We start from the raw sequence: 22570 nt of genomic DNA on the forward strand, positions 1-22570 counted from the left end.
TGCTAGACCTCGGGGCCAGACTCTGGAGACCAGCCAGAGGCTCCCGCTCTGGGTGAGTGCGGCTGGCCTCAGCCCTCTGGGTCCTCCACCTCCCCCTGCTGCCCTCCTGGGGCTTCACGCCCCGTGTCCTTCACACATCCTTCCTCCGCCGTCCCCCAGCCTCAGTATTCTAGGGACTCCATCCCCCCAGAGGGCATCTGTGGAGTCTGTCCTCCACCAGGGGCTCAGTCTCTGCCTCTGGTGCAAGGCCCTCAGGCTGGGCCTCACCAAAGGGTCCAGTGAGCACGGATGTCCTGGGCAATTCCGGAACACAGCCTGGACCAGGTGGTGAGTCCAGCTCCCTGCTGAGGCCAACTGCTCCGGGCTCCTGGGTAAGAGAACGGAGGGAAAGGAGGGAAAAGGAGGAAAGGGGAGAGCACAGGCCCTGGTAGACATCTTATCTTGGAAGTTTGACCTGGATGCGTGGAAAAGAATGAGCAGAAAGGTAGGTGCGGAGCAGGAAGGCACCCCCTAACTCTGGGATCAGAGGAGGCCAGTGCCCGCCCAAAGCTTTGGAACGCCTTGGAGCGAAGTCCTCCGTAGGGGTGCTGGGAGGAGAGGACGACCCTCCCGGTAGAGCGCTATCGAGCGTTGGCCTGGAGCCACCTGGGTAGACGGGGGCCGCGTCTAAGCCCCTGCCGCTAGTGAGCGCCCGGGGCTGGGGTCCGGAGCGGCGGGGAGGGGCCGGGGTCACCGGGGCACGGCATGCGTGCTAACCCCGTGCGCCCGCCCTCAGCACGGAGACCCGCGCTGCCGCCGCCCGGGAGGTGCTCCTGGCTGCGCTTGAAGCGCTTCCGCCACAAGCTGCGGGACGCGCCGCTGCACGGCCGCCGCAAACCGTGGGGGCGGCTGGAGGGCACGGACGCCGTGGACTTCGCGGAGCACCTGATCCATTTCGACGGGCCGGAGCGCGCGCTGGACGCGGCGCGAAAGACCCTGAAGAGGGCGGGCGTGCGTGATGTGGCGACGCTGCGCAAGGAGCAGCGGCTGCGGAGTGAGCGCGGGGTGGGGCTCGCCAGGGTCCCCGCCCTCCGTTCCCTCCCGCCTGGGCAGAGTCCTGGCCACAGGCCTCCATCCTTCCACTTCCCCAGAAAAGCCCCGGAGCTCTTCCGGCCTGGGCGCGCTTCGTCCACAAGTTCGCGGGCCCCAGGGCTCCGATCCTGCTTGTGGCCCCGACCCCTGATTGCGCCCCTCCCCGCACCGCACAGTCGGCGGGGCCTCACCGCAGTCCTCCCTTCCAGGGCTCGGCCTCAGCTCCTAGGCGCTGCTTTCCGCGTCCGATAGGTCTCTCTCGGCGGGAGGCGCAGGCCCCGAGCTTTCCGGGCCTTGAGCCCTGGGTTTGGAGTACGAGTGTACTCGAAGTCACTCGGAGGTTCCTGACAGCTGGTCCCAGGGAGGAGCGCGGATGGGAGGGGGACTGTGGCGCAACAGGGGAAACTGAGGTCTGAGCCCGGCGGGGAGGGAAATAGGCCCCTGAGAGTCGGCTGACACAGCCCGCCTCCTCCTCGACCCCCTGTTCCCCTCTCCTCTGTCCGGCCCTTCCCTGCCCCCAAGAGTACAAGAAGAAATATCGAGAGCACGTGCTGCGGCAGCACGCCAAGGTGAAGGAGAGGGACGCTCGCTCCGTGAAGATGAGCGAGCGCTTCACCAAACTGCTCATCGCGCCCGATAGCGCTGCCCTGGAGCACGAGGCTCCGGGGCCCGCGGAAGAGCCGGAGCCGGAGCGCGCTCGGCGATCCGACACCCACACCTTCAACCGCCTGCTCGGCCACGACGGGGAGGGCCAGAGACCGCCGACCGTGGTGCTGCAGGGCCCGGCGGGCATCGGCAAGACCATGGCGGCCAGGAAAATCCTGTACGACTGGGAGGCGGGCAAGGTGTACCACGGCCAGGTGGACTTCGCCTTCTTTGTGTCTTGCCGCGAGGTGCTGGAGCGACCGCGCACGTGCAGCCTGGCCGACCTGACCCTGGACCAGTATCCCGACCGCAACGCGCCGGTGCGGCAGATGCTAGCGCAGTCCACGCGGCTGCTGTCCATTCTGGACGGCGTGAACGAATTGCCGGCGCCAGGGCCCGCCGAGGCCGCGCCCTGCACAGACCCCCTTGAGGCCGCGAGCGGCGCGCGGATGCTGGGCGGCCTGCCGAGCAAGGCGCTGCTGCCCACGGCCCGCGTGCTGGTGACCGCGCGCGCCGCCGCCCCCGGGAGGCTGCAGAGCCGCCTGTGCTCCCCGCAGCGCGCCGAGGTGCGCGGCCCCTCCGACAAGGACAAGAAGAAGTACTTCTACAGGTTCTTCCAGGACGAGTGGAGGGCGGAGCGTGCCTGCCGCTGCGCGAAGGAGAATGAGACGCTGTTCTCGCTGTGCTTCGCCGTGTGCTGGACCGTGTGCCCCGTTCTGCGCCAGCTGCTCCAGGTCCTGACCTGTCGCGCACCTCCAAGACCACCACGTCCGTGTACCTGCTTTTCATCGGCAGCGTCCTGAGCTCGGCGCCCGCGGCCGACCGACCCCGCCTGCAGGAAGAGCTGCACAAGCTGTGCCGCCTGGCCTGCGAAGGCGTCCTCGGGGGCAGGGCGCAGGTCTCTGAGAAGGACCTGGAACGACTGGAGCTTTGCGGCTCCAAAGTCCAGGCGCAGCTTCTCAGCAAGAAGATGTGACAGGCGTGCTGGAAACCGAGGTCACCTGCCGGTTCCTCGACCAGACCTTCCAGGAATTCTTAGCCGTGCTGTCCTACCTGCTGGAGGACGAAGGGCTCCCCAGACACCTGCTGGCGGCGTAGGGGCACTTCTGCGGGGGCACCCGGAGCTGCGTGGCCACCTCGCGCTCACTACGCGCTTCCTTTTCGGGCTACTGAACACAGAGAGGATGCGCGACATCGAGCACCACTTCAGCTGCGCGGTTTCAGAGCGCGGGAAGCAGGATGTCCTGAGGTGGGTGCAGGATCAGGGCCAGGGCTACCCTAGGGTGGCACCAGAGGGGACCGAGGGGACCCAAGCGCTCCGGGGCGCTGGGGAGTCAGAGGAGGAGGAGGGCGAAGAGCTCAGCGACCTGCTGGAGCTGCTGTACTGCCGGTACGAGACGCAGGAGGGCGCCCTTGTGCACCAGGCCCTGCGCGGCCTTCCTGAGCTGGCACTGGAGTGAGTGCACTTCAGCAGAATGGACCTGGCCGTCCCGAGCTACTGCGTGCTGTGCTGCCCGGCGGGGCAGGCCCTGCAGCTGGTTAGCTGCAGACTGGCCACTGCCCAGGAGAAGAAAAAGAAGAGCCTGATGAAGTGGCTACAGGGCAGCCTGGGAGGCAGCTCGTGAGTCCCCAGAGCAGGGCGGCCCTCTTCTGCAGGCCCTCTGTGTGCGGCATATGTGCATCTTATGCACTGAAGTGTCCATCTGGGCCTGGGGAGTGTGTCCAGACCTGACGCCTGCTCCCCAGAGGAGAGGCACGACTTCAGGCTGGTTTTCCCACCTCCTTGCAAGGCAGCTCCCAGGGTGTCCTCACCATGCCCCGCACCTCAGCACCCACATCCGAGGCAACCCTCCCAGCAGCCCCCCACCCACCACGATGCCTTCTCATAAGTCCTGGCGTATACCACGCCCTCTGTGCCCTGAGCCTTTGCTTCTACTGTTCCCTCCACCCAGAATACTGTTCACTGCCTATCCTCAAAGCCTCTCCAAGCCATCCCAGCTGGCCTGAGACCATTTTGGCCTCAGAAATGCCCCACTGACCACCGTATGCCATGACATCTGCCCGTGCCCATCTCCTCCACCAGACCCTCTGCTCCTCCAGGGGCAAAGCTCGTGCCGTTGTTTCTGTGCAGTTAATTCCAACCCAGCACCTGACTCAGGTGCTCAGCATCTGTTGGGAGAATGAATGTCAGGACGTTGACAGGGGCTGGGGCTGCCCACTGCAGGTGCAAGGACAGGCCTACCTGGTGTGTGCAGGTGACATGCCTCCATGGGACTCACATAGACAGCTTCAGTGGGGAGGTACTTGTGGTCACAGTTGAGTGGTTTCACTCTGGGCTTGGGATGAAGAGGGAGGAGGGTCCTGGCCCAGCTTGTGGGTGAGGGCAGAAGCAGCTCCAATACCTCAGGACCATAGGAAGGAGTCCTTTGTGGGAGTGAGGGATTGGAAGGGGCTGGGGCCTTCACCTTCCTTTCTCTCTTAGTAGCTCTCGAACCACCATGAGAAAACTCCTGGGCTCCCCACTGCATCCACTCTGTGAGTGGACCGACCGACAGTGTGGTCTGAACACCCTGATGTGAGTGAACATGCCCCCAGCCCTTCCCCTGGAAGGGATGCAGAGCAGGACACCCTGGGCAGGGACAGAGGTGTGGCCCTGTCTGGGGATGGCTGAGAGGACAGGCTGAGAACCTGTGGCCTCTGGTGTCCCTTGCTGGGGTCGACAGGCTCTGCCCACACAGGACAGAGGAGGGAAGAGGGGATGGGGGCAGGGCTCCAGCACCAGCATAGGTGCTAGTTAGGACAGAGGGCTTGGCCCCAGTCTGAGTGGGAAGCAGAGTCCAGATGAGCATCCTGGGGGAGGGATAAAGAAGGCCAGACTGTATTTCCCTCCCCAAGGAAGGCTGCTCAGTGCTATTGTGAACTGCTGGGCGGTCCCTCTGGATTCTTACAAGCAGATATGGAAGGCGTTCAGGGCGCGGGCTCTGAGGCCTGTCCGCCGTCTGAGCTTCAGTTTCCTCCCCTGGGAAATGGAGCCAGTAGCTTCCACCTCAGAAGGTTGATGTGAGAATTAATGAGGCAGTACTTAGTACATAATCTTTCCAAGGACTGTTCACCACCACCAAGTAAGCAGAAAGTAAGAAAGGCTGTAGGAACTAGTACCGAAGGGGCATGTGGTGAAACAGGCACAGTCCTGTGTCAGTGGTGACACAGGGTAACTTAACTTGGCATAAACGTCAGGAGCCGAAACAGTGATCAGCTCACTTGGCCCATTAGTTCTGCTGCCCGGCTAAGTGCGTGAAGATGTTCCTCGCAGCATTGTTTATAATGCCCAGCTAACTAAATGAGCTCAGCCCACCTGCACTTGGTGGGTGACTATATGGAGTTAGACATATTAAGAACAAGGTCTCTTATTGGCTCATCCAGAAGCTGGTGGAGAATGCCCTGAGGGAAGAGGGGAGTGCAGTCCAGCAGGGACACACATGGTGACAAAGGGCAGGAGAAGCTCTGTGGGGCCCAGGGAGGCAGTTGTGCAGCCAGCACGTCTGCAGACTGAACCTCAGCCCCCAGGGAGTGGGCAGCTTGCACGGCTGGGGACCCATGTACCTCCTGACCACAGGCTGTCCCGCTGCAAACTGCCCGACTTGGTCTGCAGAGACCTCTCTGAGGCCCTGACGGAGCTGGGCCTCTTCCACAGCTGGCTCAGCGAGGCCGGCCTGCATGCGCTGAGTGAGGGCCTGGCCTGACCCCAGTGCCGGCTGCAGACACTCAGGTGAGGGCCAGCCTGGAAGGGACCAAGGGGGAGACGGGGGCTCCCATAGCAGCTCCTGCGGTCAGCACTGCCCGCTAGGGTGCAGCAGCTGGGCCTCCAGGAGGCTCCCAGTATGTGTTTGGCCTGCTCCAGCAGAGCCCAGCGCTGACTACCCTGGACCTCAGTGGCTGCCAGCTGTCGGGGACTATGACGACCTAATTGTGTGCCATCCTGCAGCTCCCAGGGTGCCGCCTGCAAAGCCTCAGGTGGGGGCAGCGCCGGGAAAGGTGCGGGAACACAGCCTCTCCACCCTGGCTTGGGGTGGGCGCCAGGGGCTTCCCCCAGACCTCACAGAGGAGTCCCGCCCAGGGCCCTCCCGAGGGACCCTGCTGAAACTCAGCCCCTGGAGACCCACCCCCTAAATCCCTGGCCCCAGCCCTGGGCTTCAACCACTCCGCCAGACCAAATGTCCATCTAGTGTCTGGTGCACATGGCCACAGTCTGGACCGGCACGCTTTCACTCCCTGAAGGCTCTGGCCCCTAGGCCCTACCCGCTGCCCCAGCCTCTGACAGCCCCCTTAGTGGCTGCCTCCCGTCCCTGTGTGCCTTCGGCCTAACCCAGGTCAACAGCTCCCCATCGCTGCCTCCCCGAGCCCTGGCCTCCTTCCCCCACCAGCTCCACTGCCGTCCTCTGCACATGGCTACAGTCTAACGTCCGTGGAGCTGAGCGAGCGGTCACTGCAGGAGCGGCGGGCCATGGGGACAGCAAAGGCGGGACTGGCCGTCACCCACCCAGCATTGGACAGCGACCCCCAGCCTCACAAAGGGCTCGGCAGTGACCCCTGAGGCCCTGGGGGAGGGCTCTAGTCAGCCCTACGGAGTAGCCCTCCCCACTCCAAGGGCGAGAGGTTGGTGTTCTCTGCTGTGGGCAACTCTTGAGCCTGAGGGGCCCTGGACAGGCAGGTGGGAGACCCAGAGAGACACGGCCCCTTACCTGCTCCTGGACAGCCCCCGAGACCTCCCCACACCCTGGGGACAGGTATGTCTCTGTCCTCCCCACCAGGAGGAGGGGGTCCCCTCCCCTAACCCCACTGCTGCCCCACCCACGTTCCTCTTCTGGGACCTCCAGCCCTCCCATTGCAGGCACCCCTCAGCAACAAGGGTGACGCTGAGCGCCCCCGGGAATTGAGGACCTACAGTGTGTTGGCCTTTACCTGGTGCAGGATGACCCATTTGCTGATCCTGTGCCCATGCACAGTATGGGCACCCAGAGCCCGCTACTCGGCTCCAGCCATAGGGCATCAAGCAGGGGCTGACCCGTGGCTGAAGGTAGGTGGGTCACCGTCCCTCCTCAGGAATTTGGGTCTCAGCATTAGGAGTGAAGCCATCCCTGAGGCTGTGTGGTCTGAGCCCAGAGGTGTCCACTCGCTGTCTGAGGACTTCAGGAACAGGCCAGAGGAGAGTGGACAGGAGCAGTAGCCCCTGCTCCGGATGGGAGCTGTGATGGCGCATGTGGTGGGCAGCGCCCCCGTGCACTGATGATAAATTCTCCTTGGGATTTGTTTTTGTCGGTTTCTGTTGCCCTTAGCCAGGCATCCTAACAGGTGTTCATACTCTTTCCTTTGGTCCCCAGCCCATCTCAGTGGGACAGGGTTGTAGCCCCCGTTTCCTGGGTGAGCTCAGGGGAACACCCTGATGCAGGAAGCTCTGACGTGAGGCTTGGCCTCCATGGGCAGGGCCAGCCACTGACAGCCCCCGAATCCTGAAGTCTTCTCTGCTCAACCCTGCTGGACTTGGCCAGCTTCTGGGACCCCAGTCAGCCCCTCCACTTCCCCAAATTCCCTTCCATAATCCAGTTATTCATTCCACAGAACAGACCAAAAATCCCTGCCCTCCTGGAGCTGGTATTCTAGGAGGAAGGGAAAGCAGGGGGCTGGGGGGATGGAGCCAGTGGTTTCCTCTTACATGTAAGTAGTCTGGGAACATCTGGTTGTGGACGAGGCATTTGAAAACGGAAGGAAGGGAGGGACCAACCCTAAGGATGTCCTGAAGAAAAGGCAGTGGGATGGCAAGTGTAAAGGCCGCAAAGGGGCCTGTCTTGGTTAGCTGCTGCTGTAACAAAATACCATACACCGGGTGGCTTGTCAGCAAGATAAGTTTATTTCTTGTAGCTCTGGAGGCTGGGATGCCCAAGGTTGGGATGCCAGTCAACTTGGTGTCTGGTGAGGAGCCTCTCCCTGCAGATGGCCGTCTTCTGGCTGTGTCCTCACGGGGTAGAGAGAGGGCGAGCTCTCGGGCCTCTTATAAGGGCAGAAATCCCATTCTTGACAGCTCGTGACCTAATTACGTCCCAAAGGCCCCACCTCCAAATACCATCACACTGGGGATTAGAATTCAACGGATGGGTTTGGGGGGATCACATTCAATCCATAACAAGGAGCGAGCTTGGTGCAGAAGCAGCAAGGAAGCCAGGGTGGCAGCAGCGGGATGGGGGAGGGGCTGAGGGCGGGGAGGCGGCCCTGGGTAGCTTGTCCTGCCGGTGAGGTGGGCACCACTGCAGGCTGTGACAACTTGCCCACTCCTGGGGTAGATGTGGCTCTGGCTCTGCTGACAAGGGCTGTGGGGCCAGAGCAAGGACTGCACTAACCCAGGAGCACGGCCTGGTGAGAGCGGGCACGCCCTGGAAGGGGGACGCGCCGGTGGATGTAGGTGGGGGGAGAGCGGGCCTGAGCAGCGGGATGGGTGAAGTCACCACGGCCTGTGCTGGGCAGGCCACGGCAAGGGCAGGTTTCAGGGACACGTTGAATCCGAGTGTCTCTGGCTGGGCGAGTGGTCAGAGCACAGTCATTCGGGTCAGACCAGGGCCAGAGAGACGAGGTCCAGACAGCCCCAGGGCCTGGAGCCTCCAGCGGGGCAGGGGGCAAGTGGGTAGAGGCTGAGAGACGAGGCTGGGGAGAGCCAGAAAGTGGGGCGGGGACAAAGGAAGGCGGGGCTCCAGGAGGGGGACCTGCCTCACCTCTCCGGGGCGGACGGGGGTTCAGGGAGAGAGGCAAGACCTGGCGGCAAGAGAGGGGACACCTAAGCCGAAACCGCGCCCCTCTCAGTTCCACCCTTGGAGAAGACTCAAGGGAGAGTTGGAGCTGGGCTCCTCGCAGCCTCGCAGGCACGACTGGTCGAGGCGGCCCGCCCCACCCGCGCCCCGCCCGCCCCGGGGGTGGGGACGTTCCATCCGGCCCGCGCTGCGCGCCCTGGGGCGGGGACCGCGGGGCCTTCCGGTGACAAGGCCGCCCCTGGCTACTTCTCCCTCCGGTCCGGCGGCCACCCGCTGGAGCCGAGGGACGCTGCTGGGCTGCGGCGAGCCCCAGGGACGCGGCCGACGGCCCGCCTGCCCCCCAACCCCCAGCTGCTGCCGGCACCCCACCCCGTACCCAGCCGGCCTCCTGGAGGGTGAGGCCCGCCGGCTGAGGCCTCCTCCCTTCCCGCCAGCTGGACGGCTTCGAGGCAGTGCGCCCGGAGAGAGCTGGAAGGGACTGAGGCCCTAAGGTGGGAGTCCGGGGCCTCTGCTGTGTCCCTGGAGATCAGTATTGGGGGCGAGGGTCTCTGAGGGTTGAGGGTGTTTCCTGGGGTGGCTTGAGAGTGGGGTTCTGGACAGTCGGGGCTGCCCAGGTGGGTCACACACGTCCCTCCACCCGTGGGGGCATTAACCAGGTTCCAAGGCAAGCTTCGGGGTTTACAGAAAAGGGAGGCCCAACCAACGGTGGGGGCCTCTGACTCCCCCTTTTGCAGGCCCCTCCGCTGAGCCAACCTTGCCATGGAGGATGCTGGCAAGGACGCCACCAGATTCACTGCCCATTCTCTGCCCAGTGACCCCCGGCTCTTGGCCACCGTGACCAATGCCTACTTGGGCACACGCGTGTATCATGAGACACTGCATGTGAGCGGAGTGTACAATGGGGCTTGGGGGGATACGCACCGGGCCATTCTGCCCAGTCCCCTCAATGTCCAGCTGGAGGCCCCTGCAGGATCAGGAGAGCAGCTGACCAAGACCTTTGTCCTGGACACTAACACAGGTAGCCACTGCCTGACCTCCCCCTCCCCTCCGCCATTGTTCCAAGTGAGTGGGAGACCCGACAGAGGTTCCATCGAGAGGATGCCGACTCCCAAAGAAAAGGAAGCTCTGAGAGGCCACTTTGTGAGGCCTTCAGCCCGACGGGCCTCCTGGGCTGGCAGGAGCTGGCGGCGCCTGTGCAGCTGTCGCTTCCCAGACAGGGCATCTGGGGCTTGGAGGTGACTCCACTCCCCGCCGGCAGCTTTGGAACTGTCCTCGGCGGCCCTGAGTGGGGTGTGCGAGTTGTCCTGTCTTCCCCTCCCCGCCAGGCTCCTTTCTGCACACCCTGGAGGGCCCCAGCTTCCGGGCCTCCCAGCGCATCTATGCCCACCGCACGCTGCCTCACGTCCTGGCCTTCAGTGTGTCCATCACCCGCTTGGCCACAGGGAGCTGGCCCATCACCGTGCTGCTGCAGTCAACCTTCTCCCCAGAAAGCCCGGACCTGGACCTGCATCTGGGTCCTGACTTCCAGGGAGCCCGGTGAGGAGGGGGCGGGGGGCCGGCTGGGTAGCCCGAGGAGGGAGCCCGTCCCTGAGACACAGCCATCCTGTTGCAGGTACCTGTACGGCCACACACTCACCCCCGAGCAGCCTGGGGGGGCACAGCAGGAGGTGCACATGCTGTGGACGCCGGTGCCCCCAGCCTTGACCCTTGGGGAAGGGGAGGAGGATGGGACGTGGGAGTTCCTGACAGTGGTGGGTGGCAGCCAGGCCGAAGCCCAGGCCTGCCTCGCCGATGCCCTGCAGCTGCAGGCCAGGCGCACTCTCTACATGGCCCATGCACAGGCCTGGGCCCAGCTCTGGGCAGGCTGTGGCCTGGATGTGGAGGGGCCCCTGCGTCTGCGCCAGGCCCTGCGTGGAGCTCTCTACTACCTGCTCAGTGCCCTGCCCCAGCCCGGGGCCCCAGGATACGTCTGCCACGGCCTCAGCCCAGGCGGCCTCTCCAACGGGAGCCGTGAGGAATGCTACTGGGGCCACGTCTTCTGGGACCAGGTGCGCGCCACCCACCCTTAACGCACACCTGCTGCAGAGCCGGCTGTACACAGAGCTGCTGCCTCTATCCTGCATGGGGTGGGGCTGTGGTTGGGGAGGCCCAGGGACCGTGGCAGACGGAAGGCTTCCTGGAGGAAGTAGTGTCTCGGCTGAAGGCTGTGTAGGCATTTGGTGAAAACGAGTGATGTGATTCAGGCAAGGGGACCAGAAGGTTCAGAGGCCCAGAACTGAGCAGGTGCGGCATCTGTGCAGGGCATCTGTGCAGGGGGCCCTCACCGCTGCAGGAAGAGCGGTTGTAGAGGGGGCTGAGGAGACTTTAACTGGGGAAGGACATGGGCAGCCGTGGGCTCTGGGAAGACCCCTGTGGCTGCTGAGTGGAGCGAGGGTGGAGCGAGGTGAGGCAGCCAGGACCGGCTGCCGGCTGGGCTTGGGAGGGTCCGGGATGCTGCTGCACATTTCCTGATGCCGGAGAAGCTGCTGCTGTGCTCCCTTCACAGGTGAGGCTCAGAGAGGCTGAGCTGCTCACTCTGGGTCGGCCAGCTAGTGAGCAACAGAGCAGGCACCCCCCCACCCCCACCAGGCTGCCCACACCCAGACTCTGGCCTGAGCCCTGGGCAGACGCAGATGCCCGCTGGGGACCAGGTCTGAGGATCATCTGGGCTGGGGATCGGACTGTGGGGTTGGCAGGCAGAGGGCCCAGGACAGACCCAGATGAGGCAGGAGAGGAGGGAGCTGGGTGTGGCCCGTGGGGAGAGAGGAGTGAGAGCGCCAGGACGAGGGGCCCCTCGGCTGTAGCGCCAGGACGAGGGGGCCCCTCGGCTGTGCTCGCAGGACCTCTGGATGTTCCCCAGTATCCTGATGTTCCACCCGGAGGCCGCCAGGGCTCTCCTGCAGTACCGCATCCGGACGCTCGGTGGAGCCCTGTACAACGCCCAGAACCTAGGCTACCAGGTGAGGGGGACTGAGCACCAACCCTACGGGGCCCCCCAAAGGGCTGACGTCCCATACCACCCCCCAGGTCTTCATCCCTCACCCCAGCCCCCTCTGTGGGTGTGGCTGGAATGTCCTGGATTCTCATAGAGGCTCTGTGGCATCCCCCAGCCTGTACTGTACGTGTGGGAACAGCAGCCTGACCGGGACCCCAAAGGACGTCCCCTCACTGCCCTGCCCCAGGGCAAGTACACAGTGGAAACGGGGCAGAAGCCACCTGGCCCACGATGGGGCCACACAGAGGGCACTCAGAGCCCACAGGCCCCCACGAGGTCACGCGGGACAACTGGTGCCCCCGCCTCTGTCTGCCCTCCATGGCTGAAGGCTGAGAGCGTTGAGAACCGGGGTGGGCTACCCCCAGCCCCCCGTGAGCGGAGTCAAGTCTACTCCAACCCCGCAGGGAGCCAAGTTTGCCTGGGAGAGCGCGGGCTCCGGCCTGGAGGTCTGCCCTGAGGCCATTTATGGGACCCAGGAGATCCACATCAACGGGGCCGTGGTGCTGGCCTTCCGGCTGTACTACCACACCACCCAGGTGAGGTGTCACTGTGCCACCACGTGTGACCTCCTACCTAGCGAGGCCACGCCCTCCACGCTGCCATGACTTCCTGTCCGGCCGGTCCGGCGGAGCATCTCAGAGCCAGGCCTTCACTTCTGGGCACTCAGAAGGGTAGGCGTTGGCAAGAAATGCAGTGACCAGTGGGAACTAGAATCACAGGTGCCACGGCCTCTGATGCACCACCTCCTGCCCTCCAGGACTTGCAGCTGTTCCGAGAGGCTGGGGGCTGGGATGTGGTCAGTGCCGTGGCTGAGTTTTGGTGCAGCCGCGTAGAGTGGAGCCCCGGGGAGGAGAAGTTCCACCTGAAGGGTGAGAGCATGGCCATGGTGGGAGGAGTGTGGATGACGGGGAAGGGGCAGGGGGAGTGGATGGTCACAAGTGGGGAAGCAGGTGGGTGCTTCTCAGTTCAGCATGTGGTCACCAGCACCTGATGCTGCCAGGCCCACACTGGCGACTGGCATCAGGGGCAGGTCCCTAAGACCCTGCACTGAATACCACCTTGTACTTATGTGCCCAGGAGTCATGCCCCCTGACGAATACCATTCAGGGGTCGACAACTCCGTGTACACCAATGTCCTGGTCCAGAACAGGTCAGATCCAAGAACCCGCCCCACCTCCACCATGCAGGGGGCCAGCCAGGAGTGCAGGGCTGCAGCCCACCTCTCCCCATCTCCACTCCTAGCCTGCGCTTTGCTGCTGCCCTGGCCCAGGACCTGGGTCAGCCCGTCCCCAACCAGTGGCTGGTGGTGGCTGATAAGATCAAGGTGCCCTTTGACCCGAAACTGAACTTCCACCCTGAGTTTGATGGGTACCAGCCTGGTGAGTGGACTTGGAGCTCCTTCAGGGCCCTTCTCCCCTCCCACAGGACCTCGTGTCCGCCCTGGATGCCCCCTTTCCAACAGGGCAGCCCCTGCCCTCCCCACCTCACCCCATCAGCAGCATCTCCCCCCTCCCCCCAGGAGAGGAGGTGAAGCAGGCAGATGTTGTGCTCCTGGGGTACCCCATCCCCTTCCCCCTGAGTCCTCAAGTTCGCAGGCAAAACCTGGAGATGTATGAGGCTGTGACGTCCCCCCAGGGCCCTGCCATGACCTGGGTAAGGAAACTGCAGGGTGTGGGGTGGTGGTCCCCAGGGCAGCCCCGGCCCTGCCCCACTGGCCTCAGTCTTCCTTCCCCCCGCAGTGGGCCTCCCCCAGCGTGACCTCTGATCTCTGTCCCCAGAGCATGTTTGCAGTGGGCTGGATGGAGCTGAAGGACCCCGGGCGGGCATGGGACCTCCTGCAGAGGAGCTTCGCCCACGTCACGGAGCCCTTCAAGGTCAGCCTGGCCAGAGCCTCGACCTACACGCCGACCACGCCCACCTCCTGCACTGACTGCTTTGCCCCCTGCAGGTGTGGACGGAGAATGCAGACAGGTCGGGTGCCGTGAACTTCCTGACAGGCATGGGGGGCTTCCTGCAGGCGGTGCTCTTTGGGGTCACGGGATTCAGGTGAGTGCAGTGGCAGGCAGAGGGCAACCACCTGCCGCCACCCCCCTCCTCACAGAACCTTCCCCTCGCCGCAGGATCACTGAGGCCGGTTTGACCTTCGACCCCATGTGTCCAGCGGGGATCTCCAGAGTGTGCGTTTCTGGCATCTCCTACCAGGGGAGCAAGCTTGACTTTTCCTTCTCTGAAGGGTCTGTGACAGTTGAGGTCACTGCCCGAGCAGGGCCCTGGGCCCCCCCGCTGGAGGCTGAGCTGTGGCCATCACAGAATCGGCTCCCCCTGTCCCCAGGTAGGCCGCCACTCCCAGACCCACCCAGGGGTCCAGGGCACGTGACCCCCAAGGTAGCCCCCAGTGTGTGCCCTCACCCCACAATGCTTCCTCTCCCTGCAGGACACAAGGTCTCCTTTCCCTGCTCAGCTGGCCGGATACAGAGGTCACACCTGTAGGAAGCAGGGGCAGCAAGTTCTGCCCCAAGAGTTTCCTGGGAAGATTGTTTGAAGACATTAAGCATCTGCGCAGAGCCCACAGGACCCCCTCTGGGACACCCTTGGGCCCTCCAGCCCCACCGAGTCGCCCCCGCCCCCCGCCCAGTCCTGCCCCCTCCCCCAAAACGACCAGGGCTATTGGCTTCAGGGATGTCTCTCAGGCCTCCCCCCGGCCACTCCCTCTGCGGGTGCCCCTGCTGGCTGCACCCACCCCTCCTCAACGCCCTCCCAGCCTGCCGCCCCCTCCCACCCTCCTCCACACGGCAACCAGGCTCACGGGTTCCAAGGAAAGTCTGGACTCTTTGGCCCAAGTTCAAGACTCTGCCTCTAGCCTGAGACCCTCCCCAGCCTAACCCCCCATAGATGGTCAGCTTTCTTGCAGCCTCACACAGCATGTCTGTTCCCGCCCTCCCTCAGTGCCCCTTCCCTAGGACCCCACAGGGTGAGGTGGGAGAAGGGCCAGCGGTTCTGCGAAGACAGAGGCAGATGCCAGCCTTGATGGGGAGCACGGCAGGATGAGGGGCGTGGGGGAGACTCAGTCTCCTGTGGGATTACTTGGGACACCGCATCGCAGCTTCACAAAGGACCCTTCTGTGTCACACGAGGGAGCATCAGGTATGGCTGGGTCCAGGTGCTCCTGGGCTGTTGTGAGCACTCGGCATCCTCAGTCCTTGGGTCCTCTTGCCTCTGGGCCACTTCAGTCAAGTCGGATGGTCTCTGTCACATGCCTTTCCTCAGCCAGGAAGGCAGGGGAGTGGGGTGTGGAGCAAGACCCTGCATTTCCTCTGACCAGCCAGAAGGACTGGGGCCGGGTGTGCGTGAGTTCCAGGCCATGGCCCTGGGCCCACCTGTCCTGGGCAGGCTGCCCTCAGCCGAGGCTCTGCCCACTGTCTCTTCCTGGGCTTCAGCCCCTCAGTTGGTACAGCAGACTTGGGTTTCCCCAGGGTGAGGCGAGATGGTGTCTGCCATGGAAATCCTGGCGAGGGCCGAGCCTGCTGCAGCAGATCTGCCTGAGGAATGGGCAAGCTTTGTCTGCTGTGAGGAGCTGGCGAGCTCCCTGCTGAACGTGAGGGTTTCGTAAAGGATCAAGTTTCCCTTCCACGCGGCTGGGAAGCACAGTCACTTGCTCGCTAGAGCAAGTAAGCGAGTCCCGTCAACACCTGCGCCCCTCCTTCATCTGCAGACCGTGCTCTCTGTTCTCAGTGGAGAGTTAGCCCGAGTTCTCCAAGAAGCAGACACCAGGCAGACAAACTGTGATGGACTGAAGCCCCATGAGGGAGAGAGGGAAGGGGGTGGCTGCAGGGAGTGTGGCCGAGCTGCAGACCAGCTCCCTGAGGGCCTGTGGCCTCAGAATGGATCCCGCGACTTGGTGGGGCTCCCCCAGGGGCCCACAGGCTCTCGCTCAACCGGTGGCAGTGCTGCAAAGGCCCAGGCAGGTCTGCTGAAGCACAGCATGGTGGCCAGGGACTGTCCCCATGAAGCAGACATTTGCCTTTGCAGCCCTGGAGCCAGATGTGGGCACAGGCATCAGCTGGGGGTGGTAGGTGGCCCTTCACCCACAGGACTGACGTAGCTTGATACGTGCCCGTGTGTGCCGTGTGTGTGTGTGCGCGTGCACGCACACCTACCTGTGCCTGTGGAGGGGCAACCCTCCAAGGGGCCGTGACGGTGGCAGCGTGTGTGCTGGCCTGGCTGGTCCGGCCCATGACAGCCAATTGCCTGAACCTGACCAGGGTCCTTCAACCTGCCCAGGACACAGGCTGGAAGGGTTTCTGGTGACCTTCTGTGCCTGGCTTGACCGCGTATTCTTTGTCCTCAGCAACTGGGCAAGGGCTGGACAATGTCTGCTCCCCTCACCAAATGTGGAGACCAGAAGACCATCCCCTGCTTGGAGACATGTACCCGGCTACACACAGGCTGACCCCTGCTCCCAGCCTCTGTGTCCAGCATGGGTTGGTCCCTTCCTGGGCCAAACCTGGAGCTCAGTGTTGGAACGCCGTCTCCATCCTAGTCCGAGCGCTGGCCTTGTCCTTAGTCCAATGTAGGGCCAGTGCCCAGGAAGGGGCACTGCTCCATCTCCACCCCAGGCCCCGGCCAGCACAACCTCTGCCTCAGGGGCTGGCTCAGAGCAGCGCACACTCAGCAGGGGGCTGGGGTACTGCCAGCCTGCGGCCGGGACTCATCTCTGCTGGCACGCTTTAGAGACAGCTGGACCAACTGTTGGCCGTCACAAGAGGGGGGCTACTCTGGGGGCTCCAAGTACAGGAACTAGACAGAGACCCACGCCCCCAGCCCAGGCAGGGTGGGCAGGCAAAGGGAGGGAAGGGACCATGGGTGGGGTATTCAGAGCCCTGAGCCACCCTGTGGTTAAGGCCCCTGCAATTAGCCTGCCCTGTCATTGGCCCGGCCACAGCAAGGCCCAGGGGCCTCACCCCCAGCCACACAGGGTGTGCGTGTGTCTTTGGCAGCCCCCACTCTGCCAGGCTCTGCTGGGGCTGCCGGGGGGTTACATAAGGGAGGTAACTGATGCGAGGACGTGCACCCGCACAGAGGCACTGGGAAAACGCCCTCACCCCCCACGCCTCCCTTTCTGTACAATCGTGCGTGTGCAGAAGGTGCTCCTGTGCACCTGTGCGTGATGGACGTGTGCACGGGTGACGGCGTGACCATGTCTGTGTGCCTGTGTGTCTGTGTCCAGCCCCACTGATCCAGGAAGGAGGGAACCCACTGCCGGGACAGATCAGAATTAAAGGGACGCAGGGTCACAAGGACAGAGTGACCCAAAGAAGTAGGTCAACACAGGCCCAGCCCCAGACAGGAACGTGCACGACAAGGACAAGTCTCACTGGTCAGGGACTCCCCTTAGCACGTGTGCACACACGCTGACTCGGGGATGGGCAGGCACGTGGACGCAGAGACACAGCACACACATTCTGAAAGACAGGCCGCTAAACCACAGAGCGGCAGAGATCAAAGCCCGACTTCTCTAACTTCATTCTAAAATACTCAGGCACCTCCACCCAGAAGCCGCAGGCCGCCCAGTGCCTGAGCAAAGGGGACAGTCGGGGCACCAAGCCGACAGGGCAGGGCGTCCACCATGGACGCTGGGGGCAGTCCAGGGGGATTTGGCTGCAGTGGTCCCTAGGGTAGCTCCCCTCAGGAAGATACCCTCCCCCACCCCAGCCAGGAACAGTCCTGGAAGGCACTTTCTGGAGCCAGGCGCTTTTAATTGTGAAACTGAGGCTGAGCCTGGCGGCTGGGGAGGGAGGAGCTGGCCTGGGGGCGGGGGTGGGGGGTGGGGTTAGGGGACTGGGGGCATCGATCGAGGTGAGGGTAAGGCCCTGGGGTCCCTGTGGAGGATCTTCAGGGTCAGTGTTAGGTGCCCAGGCTGGGGCTGGAGGGTGGGCCTCAGGCCCGTAGGCAAGTCAGGGTTCCAGGCGATTAGGATGGAGCCCCTGGGGTTGGGGTCCCTGGATCAGGGCGGTGACAGGGCCCAGCCTGTCAGTCATAGTCTGAGTCGTCGAACTTGGTGCTGAAGAAGGCGGCGGAGCCCTGGGCCAGCCGGGACAGGTGCAGGGCGCCGGTCACCACCAGCACCAGCAGCAGTAGAGGCGGCACCAGAGCCCACACCGTGGCCAGGATGTTGTAGCACTTGGCTTTGGAGCCGAGCCGCCGGGCTGCTTCCAGATCTCCAGTCACCTTCTGGTCTCGGGCCTGCGGGCCAACAGCAGGGCCAGCTCTCTACACCTGCCTGGGGCCTGGGTGGGGCCTGCCACCCAGTCCCAGGCAGCCGCTGGGTCCACACCTTGGAGGACCCGAGCTGGACCCAAAATCTAGATGGAGGGGTGTGGCCTGAGAGGATATTGCCCGGGCTCCACCCACTCCCTTCACTGTCCCCAGCTGGGCACATGGGCTTGGCCCGCCCAGGGGGCCTTGGGTCATCAGGGGCTCAGCCTAAAGTGGGGCTGAAAGGAGACCCTGCATCTTCCCACTCCAGCTATGGACCCAGTGGCCCTCCCAGGCCAGCATCAGCCTCCAAGGACCTCCGAGGGTAGGGAGTTCTCAGAGGTGCTGAGAGCGTTTGATGGAAGAGACGCCCTTGGATAAGGCCCCATCGACCCTGGGCTCTTCGGGACAAACTAGACCCCCCATTTCGGTTTTATGAACAGCACCCCAGCCTCAGTGGAGAAGCCCTCATGAGGGAGGGGCTCCCACCACCGTCAGGCTGACGGATGGCCCCGTGGATACTCCTGCACCCCAACTTGATAAGCAGCCCCCGTGAGATGCTCTTGGGCCCCCTCGAAGCGCCCCAAGGCCCACCTTGATGGAGTAGGCCAGCGCCAGGAAGCCGAGGCAGCACAGGTTCAGGTAGAGGGTGCTGAACACCGACCAGATCAAGTGGTCTCGAGGTGGGGGTAGCGGCGCCCCCAGCGTGAGGGCCGTGTGGGCGGTGCCGTCGGCCTTGTTGGGCGTCGGGGCCCGGGGGTCCTCGCGGGGGTACGACGTGTCCATGGGTTCCAGCGCCGTCTCCTCGCTCGGACTCCTGCTTCGAGGGTGGGCGCCCCGGCCGCTTATAGTCCCCGCCGCCGCCCGGCTGACCGGCCCGCCGCTAAATTTAACGACAAATGACAGCCCGGGGCTGAGCGGTCGCCCCGCCCGCCCCGCCGCCCGCCGCCCCGCCTGCGCGAGCCCACCCCCCAACCCCCGCAGAGTCCCCCTCCCCCCCAGAAAGCCCCGCTCCCCGCGGAGAAACACTGACCCCGTAGAGGCTGGGGGCCGGTGCGGGGCCACCAGAGCCCCTCCTGTCCGGGTAGTCCAGCCTAGGGAGCCCCCTGCAAGGCTGCTGGTGGGGCCATGCGGTGGCTGCGGTCTGCCCCTCAGAGCCCCCGCCCCCGCCGACGAAAGGAGGCGGACGCACCAGCTCAGGGCCATGGTGGGTGGGCCGCTGCCTCGGCTTGAGGGCAGGGCTAGGCGGGGCTCCTCAGGACCAGGGCTGCTGAAACCACAGCCCCTCTGTCCCCAGAACTGCCCGCATCACCTGGTCATCAGTGCCCACCCTGCCGGGTGGAAAAGAACAGTGCTCAGGAGAGAACAGCGGGGAAGAGGGAGAGCGGGGGTGGGGGGGGTGGCCTGTTGGGGGACCAGCTGTGACCTGGACTGTTACTGTGCGGGCGCTACAGTGAGCTCTCCAGGGCCTGCTCTGGGGACTGCCCTCCTCCCTCCCAAGCTGTCAGCTGCTTCTCAGGCTCCTTTGCTGGTTGCTTCTCCTGAATCCAGAGCTAGGGGGCTGGGAGGGCGGGGCTGAGCTTGTGTCCGCACCCCGGTCTCATCTCCCTCCAGAGGGCCCAGCAGCCTGTTGGCTAAAATGCCATCTATGTGCCCGTCAATCACATTTATGTCAAAGGGCCAGATTGCCGTGCTCCGCGGAGGAGGGCTCCCAGGGTCTCCAGCCTAGCTCCTCAATAGGAAACCTCAGGCTCTCCCAAACCTTCTGTCTGAGCTGGGACTCCCATAGCAAAGTACCCGGACTAGCGGCTCACAAATAATAGAAATTTATGTCTCACATTTCTGGAGCCTGAAGGTCTGAGATCAGGGTGCCAGCGTGGATGGGTGCTGGTGAGACCCGCTTCCTGGTTGCAGAGGGCCGACTTCTCAGGGCTCCTCACTGGTGGAAGGAGCTGCGAAGCTCTGTGGGGTCCCTTTTATAAGAGCACTGACCCTACCATGAGGGGTCCACCCTCATGACCTAACCACCTCCTAATACCGTCACTTTAGAATTTCAGTGGGGGAGGGGGACACAAGTGTTCAGTCCACTGCACCCTCTGCCCGGTCTCTGCGGGCACAGCTGGTGGCCGCTCCACCCGTCCAACTGCTCAGGACAAAAGCATTGGCTTACGCCTGCACCTTCTGCCGCTCACACCGGATCCATTTGGTCCCACCTTCCAGAATGTGCAGAATCTCACCCCCACTGTGACCTCTGAGACCAAGCCACTCTCACCTTCTCCTGGGTTAGCGGGCCCCCCTCCTCGGCGTTCTCACTACTCCAGCCAGAGTGATCCTGTTACAACAGAAAACAAGTTGTGCCCCCTGCGCCCCCCAAGGGCCCCCACCTCACTCCAGATCCAGAGTCACTGCAGTGGCTCACAGGCCCTGCAGGGTTACTCCAGGCCACGCTCCTGGACTCTGAGAAGGACATTGAATAGGGAGGCTCTTTGTGTCCAACCCTGAAGAAGGGAGGAAAAGAACAGGATGGGGTGGCAGTAGAAGCTGAGCTGCAGTAAGGCCCAGCAAAGGCCTGAGCTGAGCCCGCAGGAGCTCTGGAGCTTGGAGGACATTTGAGACGTGTCCAAAGCAGGGCGACATTCTGCTCACCGCCAGCCACCAGCTCTGCTAGGCCCAGTGGGCCGCGGTGTGATGCGGCCCCTTCTCCAAGAGACCTAGGCCTTGGCCACCGTGACCGCCTTGGGGCAAGAGTGCTGCACTTGGCCATTTACCATAACACTGGGCAAGAGGGGGCCCAGTGTGGAGCATCCCTCCCTCCTCCTGCAGACCAGAGTCAAGTGGCCCTGCCTGTGACCCAGGCGTGGGAAACAAAGGGGCATCCAGAGATCGTAGGTCAACGGCACCTTTTTGTGTCGCCTGAAGGAAGCTTTGGGAGACAGAACTTCTGAACCCACAAAGCCCAGAGCAGCAGGGCTGGAGAACGTGAAGGCACCAGTGGTCCAGGAAGTGAAGAGGCAGAGCTGCCCGGTCCTGCCCTGGGGCCCTGGGCCCATGTACTCTACCCACAGCCACACGGCACCTCCTAACGGCCTTTGACCTGAGGGCTAACTGCGGCCAGGAGGGGTGCCCACCCTCTGCTTGGTGCAGTGGGGTGGTAAGGTGTGGGACGTGACTGGCAGACCTGAGCCTGTGTTCCCATCCCTGGGGATGACATATGACGTGGACTCCTGTGCAGGGTCGGTGCTCCGAGTTCCTGAGGGCTACACGCTGCCCCTCTGGGGACAAGGGTCCAATGAAAGTAACTCGCTTGCAGCTCTGCCCCTCACCCCGGTGTTCAGGCCACTCCTGATTGGGCTGGAGTGCAGGACCAATCCTGTGGCCAGCCGTCTCCCTCACACTAAGCTGACCAATGGAGAACCGGGCTGGGAATTCTTCCTTCCCCATCATCTGGTCCCAGACGGATCCCCCTGTAGCCCCAGATGTGAGCAGAGAGACAGGCCTTGGGAAGCAGTGGTGGATGACACAGGGTCAGGACAACCTGCTTGTTTGACCTGGAATGGTGCACGTCCAGCCTCGAAAGCATTGCTGCTGGACTAAACTGTCAACTGAAAGACAAACACACAATGCAAGAACTGTGAGGTAAGTTTTATTAACAGTGTTACTGAGGACTATAGCCTGGGAAGCAGCCTCTTGGTGCCTCTGAGAAACTGTAACAGGAAGAACAGACCTGGCACCACCTCCCCCAACACCCATTCTTCGGCCTATGTAGTCCATCACTTTCGTCCCCACACGCCAGGAGTTAAACAGTAGAGAAATGTTGTTTGTTCCCAAATAGCCCATTAAGTTCCCTGAAGAACGTTCCCATCCCACGGTCCTGGGTTACTTATGGCCATTACTTGTTGTAGATAAGTTTGCTTTCAGCCTGGAAACCTTGCAAATAAGCAGAGATAAGACTGTAAAGTAAAAATAACTGCTAAGGACTTGAGGATTTGCAGGCGCCTTGTGATCCAGCCTGCGTGAGCAAGCAGAAGAACGAAGCAATGCTGCGCTTCCTTGAAGGCCAGGTGGCTCTGAGAAGTCTGCAATCTGCCTTCACCCTCTAATCTCAGATGGTTCTTTAGGAACCATCTTCTTGGTTTGCTGGCCTCTGATTAAAGTCACTACTTCTTCCCCATCACCTTGTCTCTTGCCTCATCAGCCTGTCGTGTGGGAGCAGCGCGAACTTGGACTCTGCACTCGGTAACAGAACTGCTCCGAAGAGGTAGGGGAGAAGCCAGTGCACGTATGGTTTTAGCTAGGAAATGCGTGCAGTGAAGCACACAGCTCGGTAAAAGGTTCCCGAGAGTCACGAGGATCAGACATCTCAGTTAATGATTTTAGTGCTTTTCTATATGAGAAAATGCAAGAAATTGGGTTCATTAAAATTTCTTCTTGGGACTTCCCTGGCAGTCCAGTGGTTAAGACTTCATCTTCCAATGCAGGGGGTGCGGGTTTGATCCCTGGTCGGGGAGCTGAGATCCCACATGCCTCGGGGCCAAAAACCAAAACAGAAGCAATATTATAACAAATTCAATAAAGACTTTAAAAATGGTCCACATCAAAAAAAAGTCTTAAAAAAGAAAAATTTCGGGCTTCCTTGGTGCGCAGTGGTTGGGAGTCCGCCTGCCAATGCAGGGGACGCGGGTTCGTGCCCCGGTCTGGGAGGATCCCACGTGCCGCGGAGCGGCTGGGCCCGTGAGCCACGGCCGCTGAGCCTGCGCGTCCGGAG

General features: G+C 62.9%; 3 protein-coding genes across 3 annotated transcripts; 2 read left to right on the forward strand and 1 right to left on the reverse strand.

Moving 5' to 3' along the window:
• Positions 1 to 744: 744 nt before the first annotated feature.
• Positions 745 to 6310, forward strand: NLRP6 (NLR family pyrin domain containing 6). The gene is given in 11 exon segments (XM_033402237.2): positions 745 to 1033; positions 1281 to 1317; positions 1592 to 2445; positions 2448 to 2684; positions 2687 to 2785; positions 2788 to 3337; positions 4199 to 4291; positions 5333 to 5485; positions 5564 to 5568; positions 5571 to 5730; positions 6172 to 6310. Coding segments are annotated over 11 exon segments (2616 nt in total).
• Positions 6311 to 8867: 2557 nt separating this feature from the next.
• On the forward strand, positions 8868 to 21976 carry PGGHG (protein-glucosylgalactosylhydroxylysine glucosidase). The gene is given in 15 exon segments (XM_012536088.3): positions 8868 to 9007; positions 9251 to 9534; positions 9842 to 10052; positions 10129 to 10564; positions 11396 to 11515; positions 11955 to 12086; positions 12308 to 12419; positions 12628 to 12700; positions 12793 to 12929; positions 13070 to 13203; positions 13329 to 13424; positions 13499 to 13596; positions 13671 to 13882; positions 13985 to 14061; positions 14063 to 21976. Coding segments are annotated over 14 exon segments (2445 nt in total). The 5' UTR covers positions 8868 to 9007; positions 9251 to 9275; the 3' UTR covers positions 14411 to 21976.
• Positions 17286 to 19011, reverse strand: IFITM5 (interferon induced transmembrane protein 5). Its single transcript, XM_004278110.3, has 3 exons — positions 18839 to 19011; positions 18400 to 18688; positions 17286 to 17793 (listed from the first exon to the last, which is right to left on the reverse strand). Exons 1-3 carry the CDS (start codon positions 19009 to 19011, stop codon positions 17581 to 17583), a joined length of 675 nt encoding a protein of 224 aa, XP_004278158.2. The 3' UTR covers positions 17286 to 17580.
• Positions 21977 to 22570: the final 594 nt, after the last annotated feature.

The sequence above is a fragment of the Orcinus orca genome, chromosome 8 (assembly GCF_937001465.1).
Source record: "Orcinus orca chromosome 8, mOrcOrc1.1, whole genome shotgun sequence".
In the NCBI taxonomy this organism is placed as follows: domain Eukaryota; kingdom Metazoa; phylum Chordata; class Mammalia; order Artiodactyla; family Delphinidae; genus Orcinus; species Orcinus orca.

What these genes read in the sequence shown, in the direction of transcription:
- IFITM5 (XM_004278110.3), bottom strand. Translation starts at nt 19,011, where the DNA reads ATGGCCCTGAGCTGGTGCGTCCGCCTCCTTTCGTCGGCGGGGGCGGGG. An exon ending in CGGCCCCCAGCCTCTACGGG is followed by an intron (nt 18,689 to 18,838) that starts GTCAGTGTTTCT and finishes CGTTAAATTTAG; the next exon opens with CGGCGGGCCGGTCAGCCGGG. An exon ending in CGCTGGCCTACTCCATCAAG is followed by an intron (nt 17,794 to 18,399) that starts GTGGGCCTTGGG and finishes GTTGGCCCGCAG; the next exon opens with GCCCGAGACCAGAAGGTGAC.